An 18,374-nucleotide genomic window follows, 5' to 3' on the forward strand; every position below is an offset into this window, starting at 1 on the left:
AGAGGAGATCTCTGGTCTGTTGTCCTTATCACGATCCTTCTTCCTGCCTCCTGACACACACACACACACACACACACACACACACACACACACACACACACACACACACACACACACACACACACTCTATAATTAATATACACACTCCTTAACACAGCTTAGACGTCTGTGTGGTTCTGTGTATGTGAGTGTGTGTGTGTGTTTGTGCTTGTGTCTGTGTGGCATCATCATCGGCATCGGTCGACAGCCATAAGCAAGTGTGTGTGTGTGTGTGTGTGTACCTTTCTCGGAGGCGAACATGGAGATGATTTTATTTCGTTTCTGTTTCTCCTCAGGAACAGAGGGGAGGGACCGAGAGTTGTAGTTGCCCGACACGGAGTCCTTGGCTCCGCCTCCTTGGCTGTTCATTCTGACAGGGGGGGCGGGGGGCTTGTCTTCACACACACCGCTGTCACACATCTACACACACACACACACCTGGAGAGGGAGAGAGACACACACCGCTGTCAGAGAAAAAGAGAGACCTCTATCATGCCTTGACACACCGACACAAAGTGAGAAGGTGTGTGTTTGGCATGTGTGTGTCCGTGTGTGTGTCTGCGTGTAAGAGGGAACAAAGAGTGGATGAGGAAGGTACATGTTATGTGTGGTTTCCTGGTGTGTGTGTGTGTGTGTGTGTGTAATGCATTGCAGAGCAGAAGGATGTTTTCGGCTCCAAATAAGGTAAAAGCTCCCGTCTGACACCTTTTCACCTGCACACCACAACCTCTTCCTCTCTCAGAGAAAAACGCGACAGAGTTCCCCTTCAAAAGGTATAAGGCACAGTGACATCATCACCATCAACAGGAAATAGCCTACATCTAGCTCACAGAGCTTTCATCACGTCCTGTCTCTGACCCTGCTGTGTGTGTGTTTCTGTCCGTCCAGGACAACTGCCTTTCGATTTCCAATGTTTTTCTCTCCCCTCCACTAAAAGGACACAGTCAACATTCCACACTGTCGGAAAGACACGCTAGCCTCCTTCTCCCTCTGTCTCTCTGTCTACAGCTTTGTATCCCCGATCAGACATCAACAACTACATTAGCTGTCCCCAGCCTCTCTCCGTTTCCTCACCCCTCTCCCTCCTACTTACCCTTTCTGTCCTCCTCCCCTGTGCTTTTCAGAAGAGTAGGTCAACAACGGCTTTACTTTAGCTTGTAATATCCGTGTGTGTACCTTATTACTCTCTCGGTCCCTGTCTGTCTCAGTCCCTGTCTGTCTCAGTCCCTGTCTGTCTCAGTCCCTGTCTCTCTCAGTCCTTGTCCCTGTCTATCTTGGTCTCTTTCTTTCTCTTTCCCCCCTCTCTCTATTCCTCTCTCTCCAGGACATGTTATAACAGGCAGTCTCATTCCACAGCGGTCTCAGACACAGCCAGTTCTATCATGCCCAGCAGTTCTTGCTCATCTCCATGGTTACGCCCTGCTCCAGCCCTGCACAGCCTAGCCTAGTAATGTGTAAGGCAGTGTGTGTTTGTGTGTGTCAGGATAATAATGGGTGCTATCCAGGCTGGGACTCGTTCCCTAGGAATTCCATAGCTCCAGGCCTGGGATTGGGTAAATCAGAGGCAGAGGCACTTCCCTTAGGCCACAGAAACAAATGAATATCAACATCATGCCCTCTGATAGGCTGCAGGGAATTATCACCATATTGCTTCGTCCCAGCCAATCTAATGTTTTTATATCCATAAGGGGGAGTGAACAAAAGCACACTTTGAACAAGTGCAGACTTCCAGGATAGGAGAGGGAATCTGAACCCACCCTCTGTTTATACATTGTAGGTCTACTCTCTCCGTTACATTCTGCTCTCTCCGTTACATTCTACTCTCTCCGTTACATTCTGCTCTCTCCGTTACATTCTACTCTCTCCGTTACATTCTACTCTCTCCGTTACATTCTACTCTCTCCGTTACATTCTGCTCTCTCCGTTACATTCTACTCTCTCCGTTACATTCTGCTCTCTCCGTTACATTCTACTCTCTCCGTTACATTCTACTCTCTCCGTTACATTCTACTCTCTCCGTTACATTCTACTCTCTCCGTTACATTCTACTCTCTCTGTTACATTCTGCTCTCTCCATTACATTCTGCTCTCTCCTCTTTGTTTCTAGGGGAAACCCTCTTCCTCATCCTGGAACTCCTAGAGGCCCTGAGGGTCACAAGGGCCAAACTGACTAATCAGACAGAAGCAGGAAGCAAACATAGTCAACGTTGTTTACAGGAAGTAGAGTGAAACAGCCTTTAGTGTTCAACGTCTATAAAAGGAAATAGCTGACTGCACAGGACACACACACAGACGCCTCCATGCCATGCTACACAGAGTAGACAATCCATTCATCCTGTATTCATTCATTCCAGCTCACATCACACCTCAGAACACGTGTCAGAATTCAACTTACAATGGTAAGCTAAATGTGATGCACACAGAGAGTGGTAGGCTACATGTGATGCACACAGAGAGTGGCAGGCTATATGTGATGCACACAGACAGTGGCAGGCTATATGTGATGCACACAGAGAGTGGTAGGCTACATGTGATGCACACAGACAGTGGCAGGCTATATGTGATGCACACAGAGAGTGGCAGGCTATATGTGATGCACACAGAGAGTGGCAGGCTACATGTGATGCACACAGACAGTGGTAGGCTACATGTGATGCACACAGACAGTGGCAGGCTATATGTGATGCACACAGAGAGTGGCAGGCTATATGTGATGCACACAGAGAGTGGCAGGCTACATGTGATGCACACAGACAGTGGCAGGCTACATGTGATGCACACAGAGAGTGGTAGGCTAAATGTGATGCACACAGAGAGTGGTAGGCTAAATGTGATGCACACAGAGAGTGGTAGGCTAAATGTGATGCACACAGAGAGTGGTAGGCTACATGTGATGCACACAGACAGTGGCAGGCTATATGTGATGCACACAGAGAGTGCTGGCAGGCTATATGTGATGCACACAGAGAGTGGCAGGCTACATGTGATGCACACAGACAGTGGCAGGCTACATGTGATGCACACAGAGAGTGGTAGGCTAAATGTGATGCACACAGAGAGTGGCAGGCTAAATGTGATGCACACAGAGAGTGGCAGGCTACATGTGATGCACACAGACAGTGGCAGGCTACATGTGATGCACACAGACAGTGGCAGGCTACATGTGATGCACACAGAGAGTGGCAGGCTACATGTGATGCACACAGACAGTGGCAGGCTACATGTGATGCACACAGACAGTGGCAGACTACATGTGATGCACACAGACAGTGGCAGGCTACATGTGATGCACACAGACAGTGGCAGGCTGTATGTGATGCACACAGACAGTGGCAGGCTATATGTGATGCACACAGAGAGTGGCAGGCTACATGTGATGCACACAGACAGTGGCAGGCTATATGTGATGCACACAGAGAGTGGCAGGCTACATGTGATGCACACAGAGAGTGGCAGGCTACATGTGATGCACACAGACAGTGGCAGGCTACATGTGATGCACACAGACAGTGGCAGACTACATGTGATGCACACAGACAGTGGCAGGCTACATGTGATGCACACAGACAGTGGCAGGCTACATGTGATGCACACAGACAGTGGCAGGCTACATGTGATGCACACAGACAGTGGCAGGCTACATGTGATGCACACAGACAGTGGCAGGCTACATGTGATGCACACAGACAGTGGCAGACTACATGTGATGCACACAGACAGTGGCAGGCTACATGTGATGCACACAGACAGTGGTACTGTAGGCTTACTGAAATAATACAAATAAGAAGAACTACAGTTGGATAACAACGTTAGTTGAGTTAGTAGCTGCCAAAACCCCATGCATCCATCTACTGACTGGTAATCAGTTGCCTTGGGCTTTGTACAGTATTTCAACTGTAATAACAGATGTATGTGATTGGTTACAATATTCTACTAGGTTTTTAATAATATGTTTATAGCCAGGCTATATAATAGGTGGGTGTGATATTTCCACTATAATAATAATATGTTTATAGCCAGGCTATATAATAGGTGGGTGTGATATCTCCACTATAATAATAATATGTTTATAGCCAGGCTATATAATAGGTGGGTGTGATATTTCCACTATAATAATAATATGTTTATAGCCAGGCTATATAATAGGTGGGTGTGATATCTCCACTATAATAATAATATGTTTATAGCCAGGCTATATAATAGGTGGGTGTGATATCTCCACTATAATAATCTAATAATAGGTTTATAGCCAGGCTATATAATAAGTGGATGTGATATCTCCACTATAATAATAATATGTTTATAGCCAGGCTATATAATAGGTGGGTGTGATATCTCCACTATAATAATCTAATAATAGGTTTATAGCCAGGCTATAAAATAGGTGTGTGTGATATCTCCACTATAATAATAATATGTTTATAGCCAGGCTATATAATAGGTGGGTGTGATATCTCCACTATAATAATCTAATAATAGGTTTATAGCCAGGCTATATAATAGGTGGGTGTGATATCTCCACTATAATAATAATATGTTTATAGCCAGGCTATATAATAGATGGGTGTGATATCTCCACTATAAAAGTAGCTATATGGATGGGAGGCGGGGTGTAATATGTCCACTAGGCCTTAATGATAGGGTTACAGACAGGGTATGATAGGTGGGTGTATGTCCACTATAAAAAATACGTTTCACAGCTAGGCCTATGAGAATGGGTGCACTATATCCACTGTAATAAAAGGTTTATAACCATGTGAAATGCAATATTATGTTACGTTCACTAGTGATTATCAGTAACTATCTAACAGAAGTCCAGTAGTACGGCTAGTTTAAGCAGATAGCTGGATAGCCTAGCCATGTTGTAATGTGCGCCTTTTACTCACCAGTAAGCTTAACTAGGAAGCAATATCTCGTCTCATGTAAAACTCCTGAAACCCCGCCCCTCCTCCTCTCTTTGTCTCCGCGGTACACCGATCTGGCGCTGTGATTTACTTAAGATTTGAGCTAATAGACTGTAGTCAGTTTAGCTAATAAACAGTTTTAACTTGTTTAGCTGTACTCTTCTGGAATTGGGCCCCGAGGACCGGAGAAAAGCCAGGATGACAGGGCGGAAACGGAACGAACCACAGACCAAGCCCAGAAAGAACGGTACGCTCGATTTAGTTTCCGCGCCGGGTGAGCGGGGTTTTAAACCGTGTGTTCGGTGGCTTTTCCCTGTCTGTACATTGATTTAGAAGATGTTCTGTTTTCACTTGTTTAGCTGTCTTCTTCTGAAATTGGGCCCGAGGACCGGAGAAAAGCCAGGATGACAGGGAGGAAACGGAACGAACCACAGACCAAGCCCAGAAGGAACGGTACACTCGATTTAGTTTCCACGCCGGCGCGCCGGGTGGGCGGGTTTTTAAAACAGTGTGGTGGTGGCCTTTCTCTGTCTGTACATTGATTTAGAAAATGTTCTTTGCATTTTTCTGGCAATTTCCTATAAGAGCTTTAGAGCATCGAAATACACATATCCAATCTAAAGACAACGTTGGAGTTAAACTCAAGTTTGTTGCTACCATTTCTTTATATCTAAAGTGCCAACAACATTCATAAAGCTAAACAGAGTAGGCCTGGGTCGAAAATAGTTGTATTTTGTAGTTCAGTAGAAAATAAAAACGTTTAAGAAACTCTAGGTTAGTCTAATATAGTTTATATAGTTTCAACTAAAAGCCAACTATATTGAACAACAATATAAATGTAAAATGTAACATGTAAAAAGTGTTGGTCCCATGTTTCATGAGCTGAAATAAAAGATCCTAGAAATGTTCCATGCTCACAAAAAGCTTATTTCTCTCATTTTTTTTTTGCACAAATTTGTTTACATCCCTGTTAGTGAGCATTTCTTCTTTGCCAAGATAATCCATCCACCTGGCAGGTGTGGCATATCAAGAAGCTGATTAAACAGCATGCACATTACACAGGTGCACCTTGTGCTGGGCACAAGAAAAAAGGCCGCTCAAATGTGCAATTTTGTCACACAACACCACAGATGTATCAAGTTTTGGGGGAACTTGCAATTGGAATGCTGACTGCAGGAATGTCCACCAGAGCTGTTACCAGGGAATTGAATGTTAATTTCTCTACCATAAGCCATCTTCAACGTCATTTTAGAGAATTTGGCAGTATGTCCAACCGGACTCAAAACCGCAGACCACATGTAAACACGCCAGCCCAGGACCTCCACATCCGGCTACTTCACCTGCGGGATCGTCTGAGTGGGCGCTGAGGAGTATTTTTGTCTGTAATTGTAACGGTTTTCTTCCGTTGAAGGAGAGGAGGACCAAAATGCAGCGTCGTTAGTGTTCAACATGTTTAATATAGACGATAAACGAGAACACTTACAAAATACAAAACAACAAATGTGAAAAACGAAAACAGTCCTATCTGGTGCATAGACACAAAGACAGAAGACAACCACCCACAAAATACCCACAGAATATGGCTGCCTAAATGTCTTCTGTCTTTGTGTCTATGCACCAGATAGGACTGTTTTCGGTTTCCACATTTGTTGTTTTGTATTTTGTAAGTGTTCTCGTTTATCGTCTATATTAAACATGTTGAACTCTAACAACGCTGCATTTTGGTCCTCCTCTCCTTCAATGGAAGAAAACCGTTACAGTAATAGAGCCCTTTTGTGCGGAAAAACTCGTTCTGATCGGCTGGGCCTGGCTCCCCAATGGGTGGGCCTGGCTCCCAAGTGAGTGAGTCTATGCCCTCGCAGGCCGACCCATGGCTGCACCCTTGCCAAGTCATGTGAAATCCATAGATTGGGGCCTCGTTTATTTATTTCTATCGATCTATTTCCTTACATGAACTGTAACTCAGTCAAATTTCTGAAACGGATGAGTTTAGATTTTTGTTCAGTATATTTTCTTTGATATTCAAATACATGTCTCAGAAAACCAAATAATATTTGAAAGTATTTTGACTAGGCCTACCTCTCAGAAAAATAAATAATATTTGAAAGTATTTTGACTAGGTGTAACGGTTTTCTAGTGGTGATGAAGGAGAGTCGGACCAAACTGCAGCGTGTCGATTGAGATTCATGTTTAATCAAATAAAGAAACACGAACACTACACAAAACAATAAACGTAATCGAAACCGAAACAGCCTATCTAGTGCAAACTAACCGAGAGTACACATAGGACACTAAGGACAATCACCCACGACAAACTCAAAGAATATGGCTGCCTAAATATGGTTCCCAATCAGAGACAACGATAAGCACCTGCCTCTGATTGAGAACCACTCCAGACAGCCATAGACTTTGCTAGATAACCCACTAAGCTACAATCCCAATACCACCACCAAAACCCCAAGACAAACACACCACAATTACAAAAACCCCATGCCACACCCTGGCCTGACCAAATACATAAAGATAAACACAAAATACTTTGACCAGGGCGTGACAGAACCCCCTAAGGTGCGGACTCCCGAACGCACAACCTAAACCTGTAGGGGAGGGTCTGGGTGGGCATCTGTCCGCGGTGGCGGCTCTGGTGCTGGACGTGGACCCCACTCCATAATTGTCTTAGTCCACCTCCTTAGTGTCCCTTGAGTGGCGACCCTCGCCGCTAACCTTGGCCTAGGAAACCTAACAACGGGCCCCACTGGACTGAGGTAGCTCGGGACCGAGGGGAAGCTCGGGACCGAGGGGAAGCTCAGGAGTGAGAGGAAGCTCAGGAGTGAGAGGAAGCTCAGGCAGGTTGATGGATCTACCAGATCCTGGCTGGCTGGTGGTTCCGGCAGATCCTGGCTGACTGGCACTTCTGGCGGATCCTGGCTGACTGGTGGATCCTGGCAGACTGGCGGATCCTGGCAGACTGGCGGATCCTGGCTGACTGGCGGATCCTGGCAGACTGGCGGATCCTGGCTGAATGGCGGATCTAACTGATCCTGGCAGACTGGCGGATCCTGGCCGACTGGCAGATCCTGGCCGACTGGCAGATCCTGGCCGACTGGCAGATCCTGGCCGACTGGCAGATCCTGGCAGACTGGCGGATCCTGGCGGATCCTGGCTGACTGGTGGATTCTGGCAGACTGGTGGATCCTGGCAGACTGGCGGATCCTGGCAGACTGGCGGATCCTGGCAGACTGGCACCTCTGGCGGATCCTGGCTGACTGGTGGATCCTGGCAGACTGGCGGATCCTGGCTGACTGGCGGATCCTGGCAGACTGGCGGATCCTGGCAGACTGGCGGATCCTGGCTGAATGGCGGATCCTGGCTGAATGGCGGATCTAACTGATCCTGGCAGACTGGCGGATCCTGGCTGACTGGCAGATCCTGGCCGACTGGCAGTTCTGGCGGATCCTGGCCGACTGGCGGATCCTGGCCGACTGGCGGATCCTGGTTGACTGGCAGTTCTGGCAGATCCCGGCTGACTGGCGGATCTGGAAGAGTCTGATTGACTGGCAGATCTGGAAGTGTCTGATTGACTGGCAGATCTGGAAGAGTCTGGTTGACTGGCAGATCTGGAAGAGTCTGGTTGACTGGCAGATCTGGAAGAGTCTGGTTGACTGGCAGATCTGGAAGAGTCTGGTTGACTGGCAGATCTGGAAGAGTCTGGTTGACTGGCAGATCTGGAAGAGTCTGGTTGACTGGCAGATCTGGAAGAGTCTGGTTGACTGGCAGATCTGGAAGAGTCTGGTTGACTGGCAGATCTGGAAGAGTCTGGCTGACTGGCAGATCTGGAAGAGTCTGGCTGACTGGCAGATCTGGAAGAGTCTGGCTGACTGGCAGATCTGGAAGAGTCTGGCTGACTGGCAGATCTGGCGGCGCTGGGCAGCCTGGCGGCGCTGGGCAGCCTGGCGGCGCTGGGCAGACTGGCGACCCTGGGCAGACTGGCGACCCTGGGCAGACTGGCGGTGCTGGGCAGACTGACGGCGCTGGGCAGACTGACGGCGCTGGGCAGACGGGGGGCACTGGCGCCGCTGGACAGACTGGCGGCACTAGCTGCTCCATATAGGCTGACAGCTCTGGCGGCTTCTTACAGACTGACAGCTCTGGCGGCTCCGTGCTGACTGGCTGCTCCTTGCAGCCTGGCAGCTCCTTGCAGACTGACAGCTCCTTCCAGACTGACAGCTCCGTGCAGACTGACAGCTCCGTGCAGACTGACAGCTCCTTGCAGACTGACAGCTCCTTGCAGACTGACAGCTCTTTGCAGACTGACAGCTCCTTGCAGACTGGCTGCTCTATGCAGACTGACTGCTCTATGCAGACTGACATCTCTGGCTGCTTCATGCAGACTGACAGCTCTGGCTGCTCCATGTAGGCTGACAGCTCTGGCGGCTCCGTGCAGACTGGCAGCTCCTTACAGACTGGCAGCTCCTTGCAGACTGGCAGCTCCGTGCAGACTGGCAGCTCCGTGCAGACTGGCAGCTCCGTGCAGACTGGCAGCTCCGTGCAGACTGGCAGCTCCGTGCAGACTGACAGCTCCTTGCAGACTGGTTGCTCCATGCAGACTGGCTGCTCTATGCAGACTGACATCTCTGGCTGCTTCATGTAGGCTGACAGCTCTGGCGGCTTCTTACAGACTGGCAGCTCTGGCGGCTCCGTGCAGACTGGCAGCTCCTTACAGACTGGCAGCTCCTTGCAGACTGGTAGCTCCGTGCAGACTGGCAGCTCCGTGCAGACCGGCAGCTCCGTGCAGACCGGCAGCTCCGTACAGACCGGCAGCTCCTTACAGACCGGCAGCTCCTTACAGACCGGCAGCTCCTTACAGACTGGCAGCTCCTTACAGACTGGCAGCTCCTTGTAGACTGGCTGCGCTGAACAGGCGGGAGACTCCGGCCGCGCAGGAGAGGAGAAAGGCTCTGGCTGCGCTGAACAGGCGGGAGACTCCAGCAGCGCTGTAGAGGAGAAAGGCTCCGGCAGCGCTGAACAGGTGGGACGCACTGTAGGCCTGATGCGTGGTGCTGGCACTGGTATGCCGTGCATGCTATGCCAAGCCCACACCTTTCTTTCTACTCTGTCCAATACATCCTCCACACTCTCAGACTCAGCACTCTGCTTCGCCGACAGCTCCAATTCCATCCATGGCTCTGCCCAGGGTCCTTGTCCGTCAAGGATCTCGTCCCAAGTCCATTTATCCAAAGAGTGCAGCCTCTCCCAATGCTGCTGCTGCCTCTGTTGCTTCTCCTGCTGCTGCCTTTGCTCCTGCTGCTGCCTTTGCTGCTGCTGCTTTTGCTGCTGCTGCTGTTGCTCCTGCTGCACCTGTCGCTTCTCCTGCTGCTGCTGTTGCTGCTGCCTCTGTTTACCACGCCGCTTGGTCCTTGGTTGGTGGGTGATTCTGTAACGGTTTTCTAGTGGTGATGAAGGAGAGTCGGACCAAACTGCAGTGTGTCGATTGAGATTCATGTTTAATCAAATAAAGAAACACGAACACTACACAAAACAATAAACGTAATCGAAACCGAAACAGCCTATCTAGTGCAAACTAACCGAGGGTACACATAGGACACTAAGGACAATCACCCACGACAAACTCAAAGAATATGGCTGCCTAAATATGGTTCCCAATCAGAGACAACGATAAGCACCTGCCTCTGATTGAGAACCATTCCAGACAGCCATAGACTTTGCTGGATAACCCACTAAGCTACAATCCCAATACCACCACCAAAACCCCAAGACAAACACACCACAATTACAAAAACCCCATGCCACACCCTGGCCTGACCAAATACATAAAGATAAACACAAAATACTTTGACCAGGGCGTGACACTAGGCCTACCTCTCAGAAAAATAAATAATATTTGAAAGTATTTTGACTAGGCCTACCTCTCAGAAAAATAAATAATATTTGAAAGTATTTTGACTAGGCCTACCTCTCAGAAAAATAAATAATATTTGAAAGTATTTTGACTAGGCCTACCTCTCAGAAAAATAAATAATATTTGAAAGTATTTTGACTAGGCCTACCTCTCAGAAAAATAAATAATATTTGAAAGTATTTTGACTAGGCCTACCTCTCAGAAAACCAAGTAATATTTGAATGTAGCCTATTTGAATATATGCAAGCAAAAACATGTTTTATTGACGGCTGCCAAATTTTTGATGAAGAGGCCAAAACTACAACAGTTTGAATTAGTCTAAGTATATGATCATAAATCAAATAAAATGTTATTGGTTGCATGCACATACAGTATTTAGCAGATGTTAATGCATATGGAGCTAAATGCTTGTTTTCCTATCTCCAACAGTGCAGTAATATCTAACAATAAACAACTAAACACTGTTAATGTAATTTAATTATGCCAATGTGCTTTCATTAATTGAAAACCCTTAATCTATTTTATGAGAATTTGTAAGATTCTTGTTTGCATAAAATAGACGCAGACCAGTCTTTCAATAATAGGTAACAGAATTTATTCTCGGAGCGCGCTGCCACTTAACCACGAACAACAGTTTATATACAGATCATGACGTCATTTCATTGCTTTAAAAGAATCCCCTCCTCTCGACCGGGACAAAGTGAGGTGAAAAGTTCATTCTAACTTACTAACACACTCCCAGGTAACTTTTGACCCCTCAACATTATCAATCACCACTGAGCTGACAGTTCTAATTAACAGAAAATTTAGGAATGCACTCACTGTCTTATCTAAAAACCCCAGAGCTAAGTTTCTGTAGGTTCAACCATAGGCTAACGACCTTATCTGTTTTCACAGTCCCCAACCCATTTGTTTCTTCCTAGTTAGAATGGTGTTCATTAACTTTAATTACTCCTTGTCCGTGTCTCACAATCCCTTCTTATGAACTCATATTGTTAATCAGATATAATAAAACAGAGTATAAGTTTTACTTAGTTACAGTTCCATTTAAAATGACTTGTTCAGTCATTTAATCATAATTTTACCAACAACACACAAATCTAAAAGTAAAAGAATGGAAATAAGAAATATAGCTAAGATCAGGGATATTGCCTCTGCAAATTGAAACAGGTCGGTATTGTGGTGAAATGGAAGAAGAAAGACGATGTAACTACTGTGATCTTGAAGAAATAGAGAATGAAACTAATTTGATCCTCTATTGCTCTTTCTACCACGAAATATGCTTTCTCTTATTCCAGAAAGCACACCAGTTATACCCTGGCATTATGTGGCTGAGCCATGAGGAGACAGACCACCAGATATACCCTGGCATTATGTGGCTGAGCCATGAGGAGACAGACCACCAGATATACCCTGGCATTATGTGGCTGAGCCATGAGGAGACAGACCACCAGATATACCCTGGCATTATGTGGCTGAGCCATGAGGAGACAGACCACCAGATATACCCTGGCATTATGTGGCTGAGCCATGAGGAGACAGACCACCAGATATACTCTGGCATTATGTGGCTGAGCCATGAGGAGACAGACCACCAGATATACTCTGGCATTATGTGGCTGAGCCATGAGGAGACAGACCACCAGTTATACCCTGGCATTATGTGGCTGAGCCATGAGGAGACAGACCACCAGATATACCCTGGCATTATGTGGCTGAGCCATGAGGAGACAGACCACCAGTTATACCCTGGCATTATGTGGCTGAGCCATGAGGAGACAGACCACCAGATATACCCTGGCATTATGTGGCTGAGCCATGAGGAGACAGACCACCAGATATACTCTGGCATTATGTGGCTGAGCCATGAGGAGACAGACCACCAGATATACTCTGGCATTATGTGGCTGAGCCATGAGGAGACAGACCACCAGTTATACCCTGGCATTATGTGGCTGAGCCATGAGGAGACAGACCACCAGATATACCCTGGCATTATGTGGCTGAGCCATGAGGAGACAGACCACCAGATATACCCTGGCATTATGTGGCTGAGCCATGAGGAGACAGACCACCAGTTATACCCTGGCATTATGTGGCTGAGCCATGAGGAGACAGACCACCAGATATACTCTGGCATTATGTGGCTGAGCCATGAGGAGACAGACCACCAGATATACCCTGGCATTATGTGGCTGAGCCATGAGGAGACAGACCACCAGTTATACCCTGGCATTATGTGGCTGAGCCATGAGGAGACAGACCACCAGATATACTCTGGCATTATGTGGCTGAGCCATGAGGAGACAGACCACCAGATATACTCTGGCATTATGTGGCTGAGCCATGAGGAGACAGACCACCAGTTATACCCTGGCATTATGTGGCTGAGCCATGAGGAGACAGACCACCAGATATACTCTGGCATTATGTGGCTGAGCCATGAGGAGACAGACCACCAGATATACTCTGGCATTATGTGGCTGAGCCATGAGGAGACAGACCACCAGATATACCCTGCCATTATGTGGCTGAGCCATGAGGAGACAGACCACCAGATATACTCTGGCATTATGTGGCTGAGCCATGAGGAGACAGACCACCAGATATACTCTGGCATTATGTGGCTGAGTGATGAGGAGACAGACCACCAGATATACTCTGGCATTATGTGGCTGAGCCATGAGGAGACAGACCACCAGATATACTCTGGCATTATGTGGCTGAGTGATGAGGAGACAGACCACCAGATATACTCTGGCATTATGTGGCTGAGCCATGAGGAGACAGACCACCAGATATACTCTGGCATTATGTGGCTGAGCCATGAGGAGACAGACCACCAGATATACTCTGGCATTATGTGGCTGAGCCATGAGGAGACAGACCACCAGATATACCCTGGCATTATGTGGCTGAGCCATGAGGAGACAGACCACCAGATATACCCTGGCATTATGTGGCTGAGCCATGAGGAGACAGACCACCAGATATACTCTGGCATTATGTGGCTGAGCCATGAGGAGACAGACCACCAGATATACCCTGGCATTATGTGGCTGAGCCATGAGGAGACAGACCACCAGATATACTCTGGCATTATGTGGCTGAGCCATGAGGAGACAGACCACCAGATATACTCTGGCATTATGTGGCTGAGCCATGAGGAGACAGACCACCAGATATACTCTGGCATTATGTGGCTGAGCCATGAGGAGACAGACCACCAGATATACCCTGGCATTATGTGGCTGAGCCATGAGGAGACAGACCACCAGATATACCCTGGCATTATGTGGCTGAGCCATGAGGAGACAGACCACCAGATATACCCTGGCATTATGTGGCTGAGCCATGAGGAGACAGACCACCAGATATACTCTGGCATTATGTGGCTGAGCCATGAGGAGACAGACCACCAGATATACTCTGGCATTATGTGGCTGAGCCATGAGGAGACAGACCACCAGATATACCCTGGCATTATGTGGCTGAGCCATGAGGAGACAGACCACCAGATATACTCTGGCATTATGTGGCTGAGCCATGAGGAGACAGACCACCAGATATACCCTGGCATTATGTGGCTGAGCCATGAGGAGACAGACCACCAGATATACCCTGGCATTATGTGGCTGAGCCATGAGGAGACAGACCACCAGATATACCCTGGCATTATGTGGCTGAGCCATGAGGAGACAGACCACCAGATATACTCTGGCATTATGTGGCTGAGCCATGAGGAGACAGACCACCAGATATACTCTGGCATTATGTGGCTGAGCCATGAGGAGACAGACCACCAGATATACCCTGGCATTATGTGGCTGAGCCATGAGGAGACAGACCACCAGATATACCCTGGCATTATGTGGCTGAGCCATGAGGAGACAGACCACCAGATATACCCTGGCATTATGTGGCTGAGCCATGAGGAGACAGACCACCAGTTATACCCTGGCATTATGTGGCTGAGCCATGAGGAGACAGACCACCAGTTATACTCTGGCATTATGTGGCTGAGCCATGAGGAGACAGACCACCAGTTATACTCTGGCATTATGTGGCTGAGCCATGAGGAGACAGACCACCAGATATACCCTGGCATTATGTGGCTGAGCCATGAGGAGACAGACCACCAGATATACCCTGGCATTATGTGGCTGAGCCATGAGGAGACAGACCACCAGATATACCCTGGCATTATGTGGCTGAGCCATGAGGAGACAGACCACCAGATATACCCTGGCATTATGTGGCTGAGCCATGAGGAGACAGACCACCAGATATACTCTGGCATTATGTGGCTGAGCCATGAGGAGACAGACCACCAGATATACTCTGGCATTATGTGGCTGAGCCATGAGGAGACAGACCACCAGATATCCGTAATCCGTAATGGGTCTGCGGTCAAATGACCACCCCTCATCACTGTCAAACGCTCCCTAAAACACTTCAGCGAGCAGGCCTTCCTAATCGACCTGGCTCGGGTATCCTGGAAGGATATTTACCACATTCTGTCAGTAGAAGATGCCTGGTTATTCTTTAAAAGTGCTTTCCTCACAATCTTAAATAAGCATGTCCCATTCAAAAAATGTAGAACCAGGAAAATATATAGCCCGTGGTTCACTCCAGACCTGACTGGCCCTTGACCAGCACAAAAACATCCTGTGGTGTACTGCATTAGAATCAAATAGCCCCCGCGATAGGCAACTTTTCAAGGAAGTTTGGAACTAATATACACAGGCAGTTAGGAAAGCAAAGGCTATCTTTTTCAAACAGAAATTTGCACCCTGCAGCACAAACTCCAACATTTTCTGGGACACTGTAAAGTCCTTGGAGAATAAGAGCACCTCCTCCCAACTGCCCACTGCGCTGAGGCTAGGAAACACTGTCACCACCAATAAATCCACGATAAATGAGAATTTCAACAAGCATTTTTCTACGGCTGGCCATGCTTTCCACCAGGTCAACAGCCCTGCACCCCTCACATCTACTTGCCCAAGCCTCCCCATGTATCCTTCACCCAAATCCAGATAGCTGATGTTCTGAAAGAGCTGCAAAATCTGGACCCCTAAAATTGTCAGGACTAGACAATCTGGACCCTCTCTTTCTACAATTATCAGACGAAATTGTTGCAACTCCTATTACTAGCCTGTTTAACCTCTCGTATCATCTGAGATCCCCAAAGATTGGAAAGCTGCAGCGGTCATCCCCCTCTTCAAAGGGGGTGACACTCTAGACCCAAACTGCTACAGACCTATATCTATCCTACCCTGTCTTTCTAAGGTCTTTGAAAGCCAAGTTAACAAACAGATCACTGACCATTTTGAATCCCACCATACCTTCTCCGCTATGCAATCTCGTTTCCGAGCTGGTCATGGGTGCACCTCAGCCACGTTCAAGGTCCTAAACGATATCATAACCTCCATCGATAAGAAACAATACTGTGCAGCTGTATTCATAGACCTGGCCAAGGCTTTCGACTCTGTCAATCACCACATTCTTATCGGCAGACTCAACAGCCTTGGTTTCTCAAATGACCGCCTCACTTGGTTCACCAACTACTTCTCAGACAGAGTTCAGTGTGTCAAATCGGAAGGCCTGTTGTCTGGACCTCTGGCAGTCTATGGGGGTGCCACAGGGTTAAATTCTCGGGCCGACTCTTTTCTCTGTATACATCAATGATGTCGCTCTTGCTGCTGGTGATTCTCTGATCCACCTCTACGCAGACGAAAACATTCTGAATACTTCTGGCCCTTCTTTGGACACTGTGTTAACTAACCTCCAGACGAGCTTCAATGCCATACAACTCTCCTTCCGTGGCCTCCAACTGCTCTTAAATGCAAGTAAAACTAAATGCATGCTCTTCAACCGATCGCTACCAGCACTTGCCCGCCCGTCCAGTGTCACTACTCTGGACGGTTCTGACTTAGAATTTGTGGACATCTACAAATACCTAGGTGTCTGGTTAGACTGTAAACTCTCCTTCCAGACTCACATTAAGCATCTCCAATCCAAAATTAAATCTAGAATCGGCTTCCTATTTCGCAATAAAGCATCCTTCACTCATGCTGCCAAACATACCCTCGTAAAACTGACTATCCTACTGTCACGAGAATTATCTTCTCAATGTTCATAAACCCAATTCAATTAACTACTCAGCCTGAAACCCAGAATTTGTAAGAAACTGGTTGAAATGAATCAGACGGAGGCCCAGCTACGATAGTCAGTAAGTTTATTTATGAAAGCGCCCTGCTCTGTTGTACAAGACAATTAATTTTATACTGGCTCCTCACGCACACCCATTCACACGAACATACGCACACACATTCACACTAACATACGCACACACATTTCCTGCTACCCAGCCGACAAAGATTAGGGGATTCCGTACTCTGGAAAGTACTCTCAATGGCCCCAGTCAAGGTCGGCACTGAATCTTGCTCAGACAGAACGTTCTGGTCTGTTTTTAAGATACTATTATAGACATATTGCACAGACTATGGTTATACATAATTCTAATCAATTTCATACGATTATATGGCTTCAGGGTGGAATATTCTAGTCATTCATATAAATTCCATCAACACATCCACCCTTATTGACTAAAAATACTATATATACTATATGGAAATATTTATGGTATCCAAGAATAAATCAAACCAATACATGTATGTACATTCGATATTCATCAATGACTGTTATAGGCCTATCCAATCATAACGCTTCCTGTTAGGATTTTTATTACAATCTTCATAAAAAAACAGTCTCATCCAACATGGGCTCCTCGTAGTTAAAAGAAATGGAGCCATCTTCTAGGCCCGGAGGCCCGTATTCGTCATCACACTGGCCGGAGCTGAAAATCGGTCCGTACCTCACCACCTGTTGCGTTATTGACCTCTCCAGAGTCCTGGTAATCAAACCTCTCACACAGGGGACCAAACAACATCCACACAGAGCCAAGACACTCATGCAGGTGAAAGTTGCGCACAACACAGTGATTGACATTTTTCCATTTCCCAAACACACTATCAAACCAATTTGTTAGAGCATTATCCACCCCAGAGTTCTCTGCTCATTTGTGAGCTAATGTGGTTAAACCAGCCAGGGTCTTGGTCACTGATCCGTCTGGAGCTGTGTTATCGGGGATGAAAGTACAACATTCGGCCTCGAATATCACACACACACACACACACACACACACACACACACACACACCACCCTTTTCAGCCAGTAACATATCCAATGCTATTCTATTCTGCCACACCATCAAACTAGTTGCAGCTGTCTGTTCTGTCAACCCTTGTATCACATCTCTAGTATAGTTGACGAAACACTGTTGGTTATAGTAGATATAATTAATACAATCTACATTCTTATTGAGAGTTGACCACCAGAAGATGCTTGATTCCAAGCCAGCCCTTATCTGATTCCTAGCTTTGAACTCATCAGGCACCCCCCTGGGAACTCCAATGCTATCAATGTAAACTCTATTGTCAAAAGATCCT

The 18,374-nt window shown here is 47.1% G+C and overlaps 1 protein-coding gene across 3 annotated transcripts in view; it reads right to left on the bottom strand.

Annotated features, from left to right (window-relative positions):
• LOC112254024 (serine/threonine-protein kinase PAK 2) overlaps window positions 1–5,124 on the bottom strand; it is a 17,799-nt gene extending 12,675 nt beyond the window's left edge. Inside the window, exons 1-3 of one of the 3 annotated variants that reach the window (XM_042318730.1) lie at window positions 4,926–5,124; window positions 282–477; window positions 1–47 (exon numbers count right to left, since the gene is read on the bottom strand). The exon at window positions 1–47 is cut by the window's left edge and continues 60 nt beyond it. In XM_042318730.1, the coding sequence (XP_042174664.1) occupies window positions 1–47; window positions 282–459 (225 nt within the window). In that variant the 5' untranslated portion in view covers window positions 460–477; window positions 4,926–5,124. Of the gene's footprint in view, window positions 51–281; window positions 478–1,132; window positions 1,306–4,925 lie in introns of those variants that run through there. The other 2 variants (XM_042318728.1, XM_042318729.1) reach the window with 2 other exon arrangements.
• Window positions 5,125–18,374: the final 13,250 nt, after the last annotated feature.

This window comes from Oncorhynchus tshawytscha, unplaced genomic scaffold (genome assembly GCF_018296145.1).
Source record: "Oncorhynchus tshawytscha isolate Ot180627B unplaced genomic scaffold, Otsh_v2.0 Un_scaffold_339_pilon_pilon, whole genome shotgun sequence".
In the NCBI taxonomy this organism is placed as follows: Eukaryota; Metazoa; Chordata; class Actinopteri; order Salmoniformes; family Salmonidae; genus Oncorhynchus; species Oncorhynchus tshawytscha.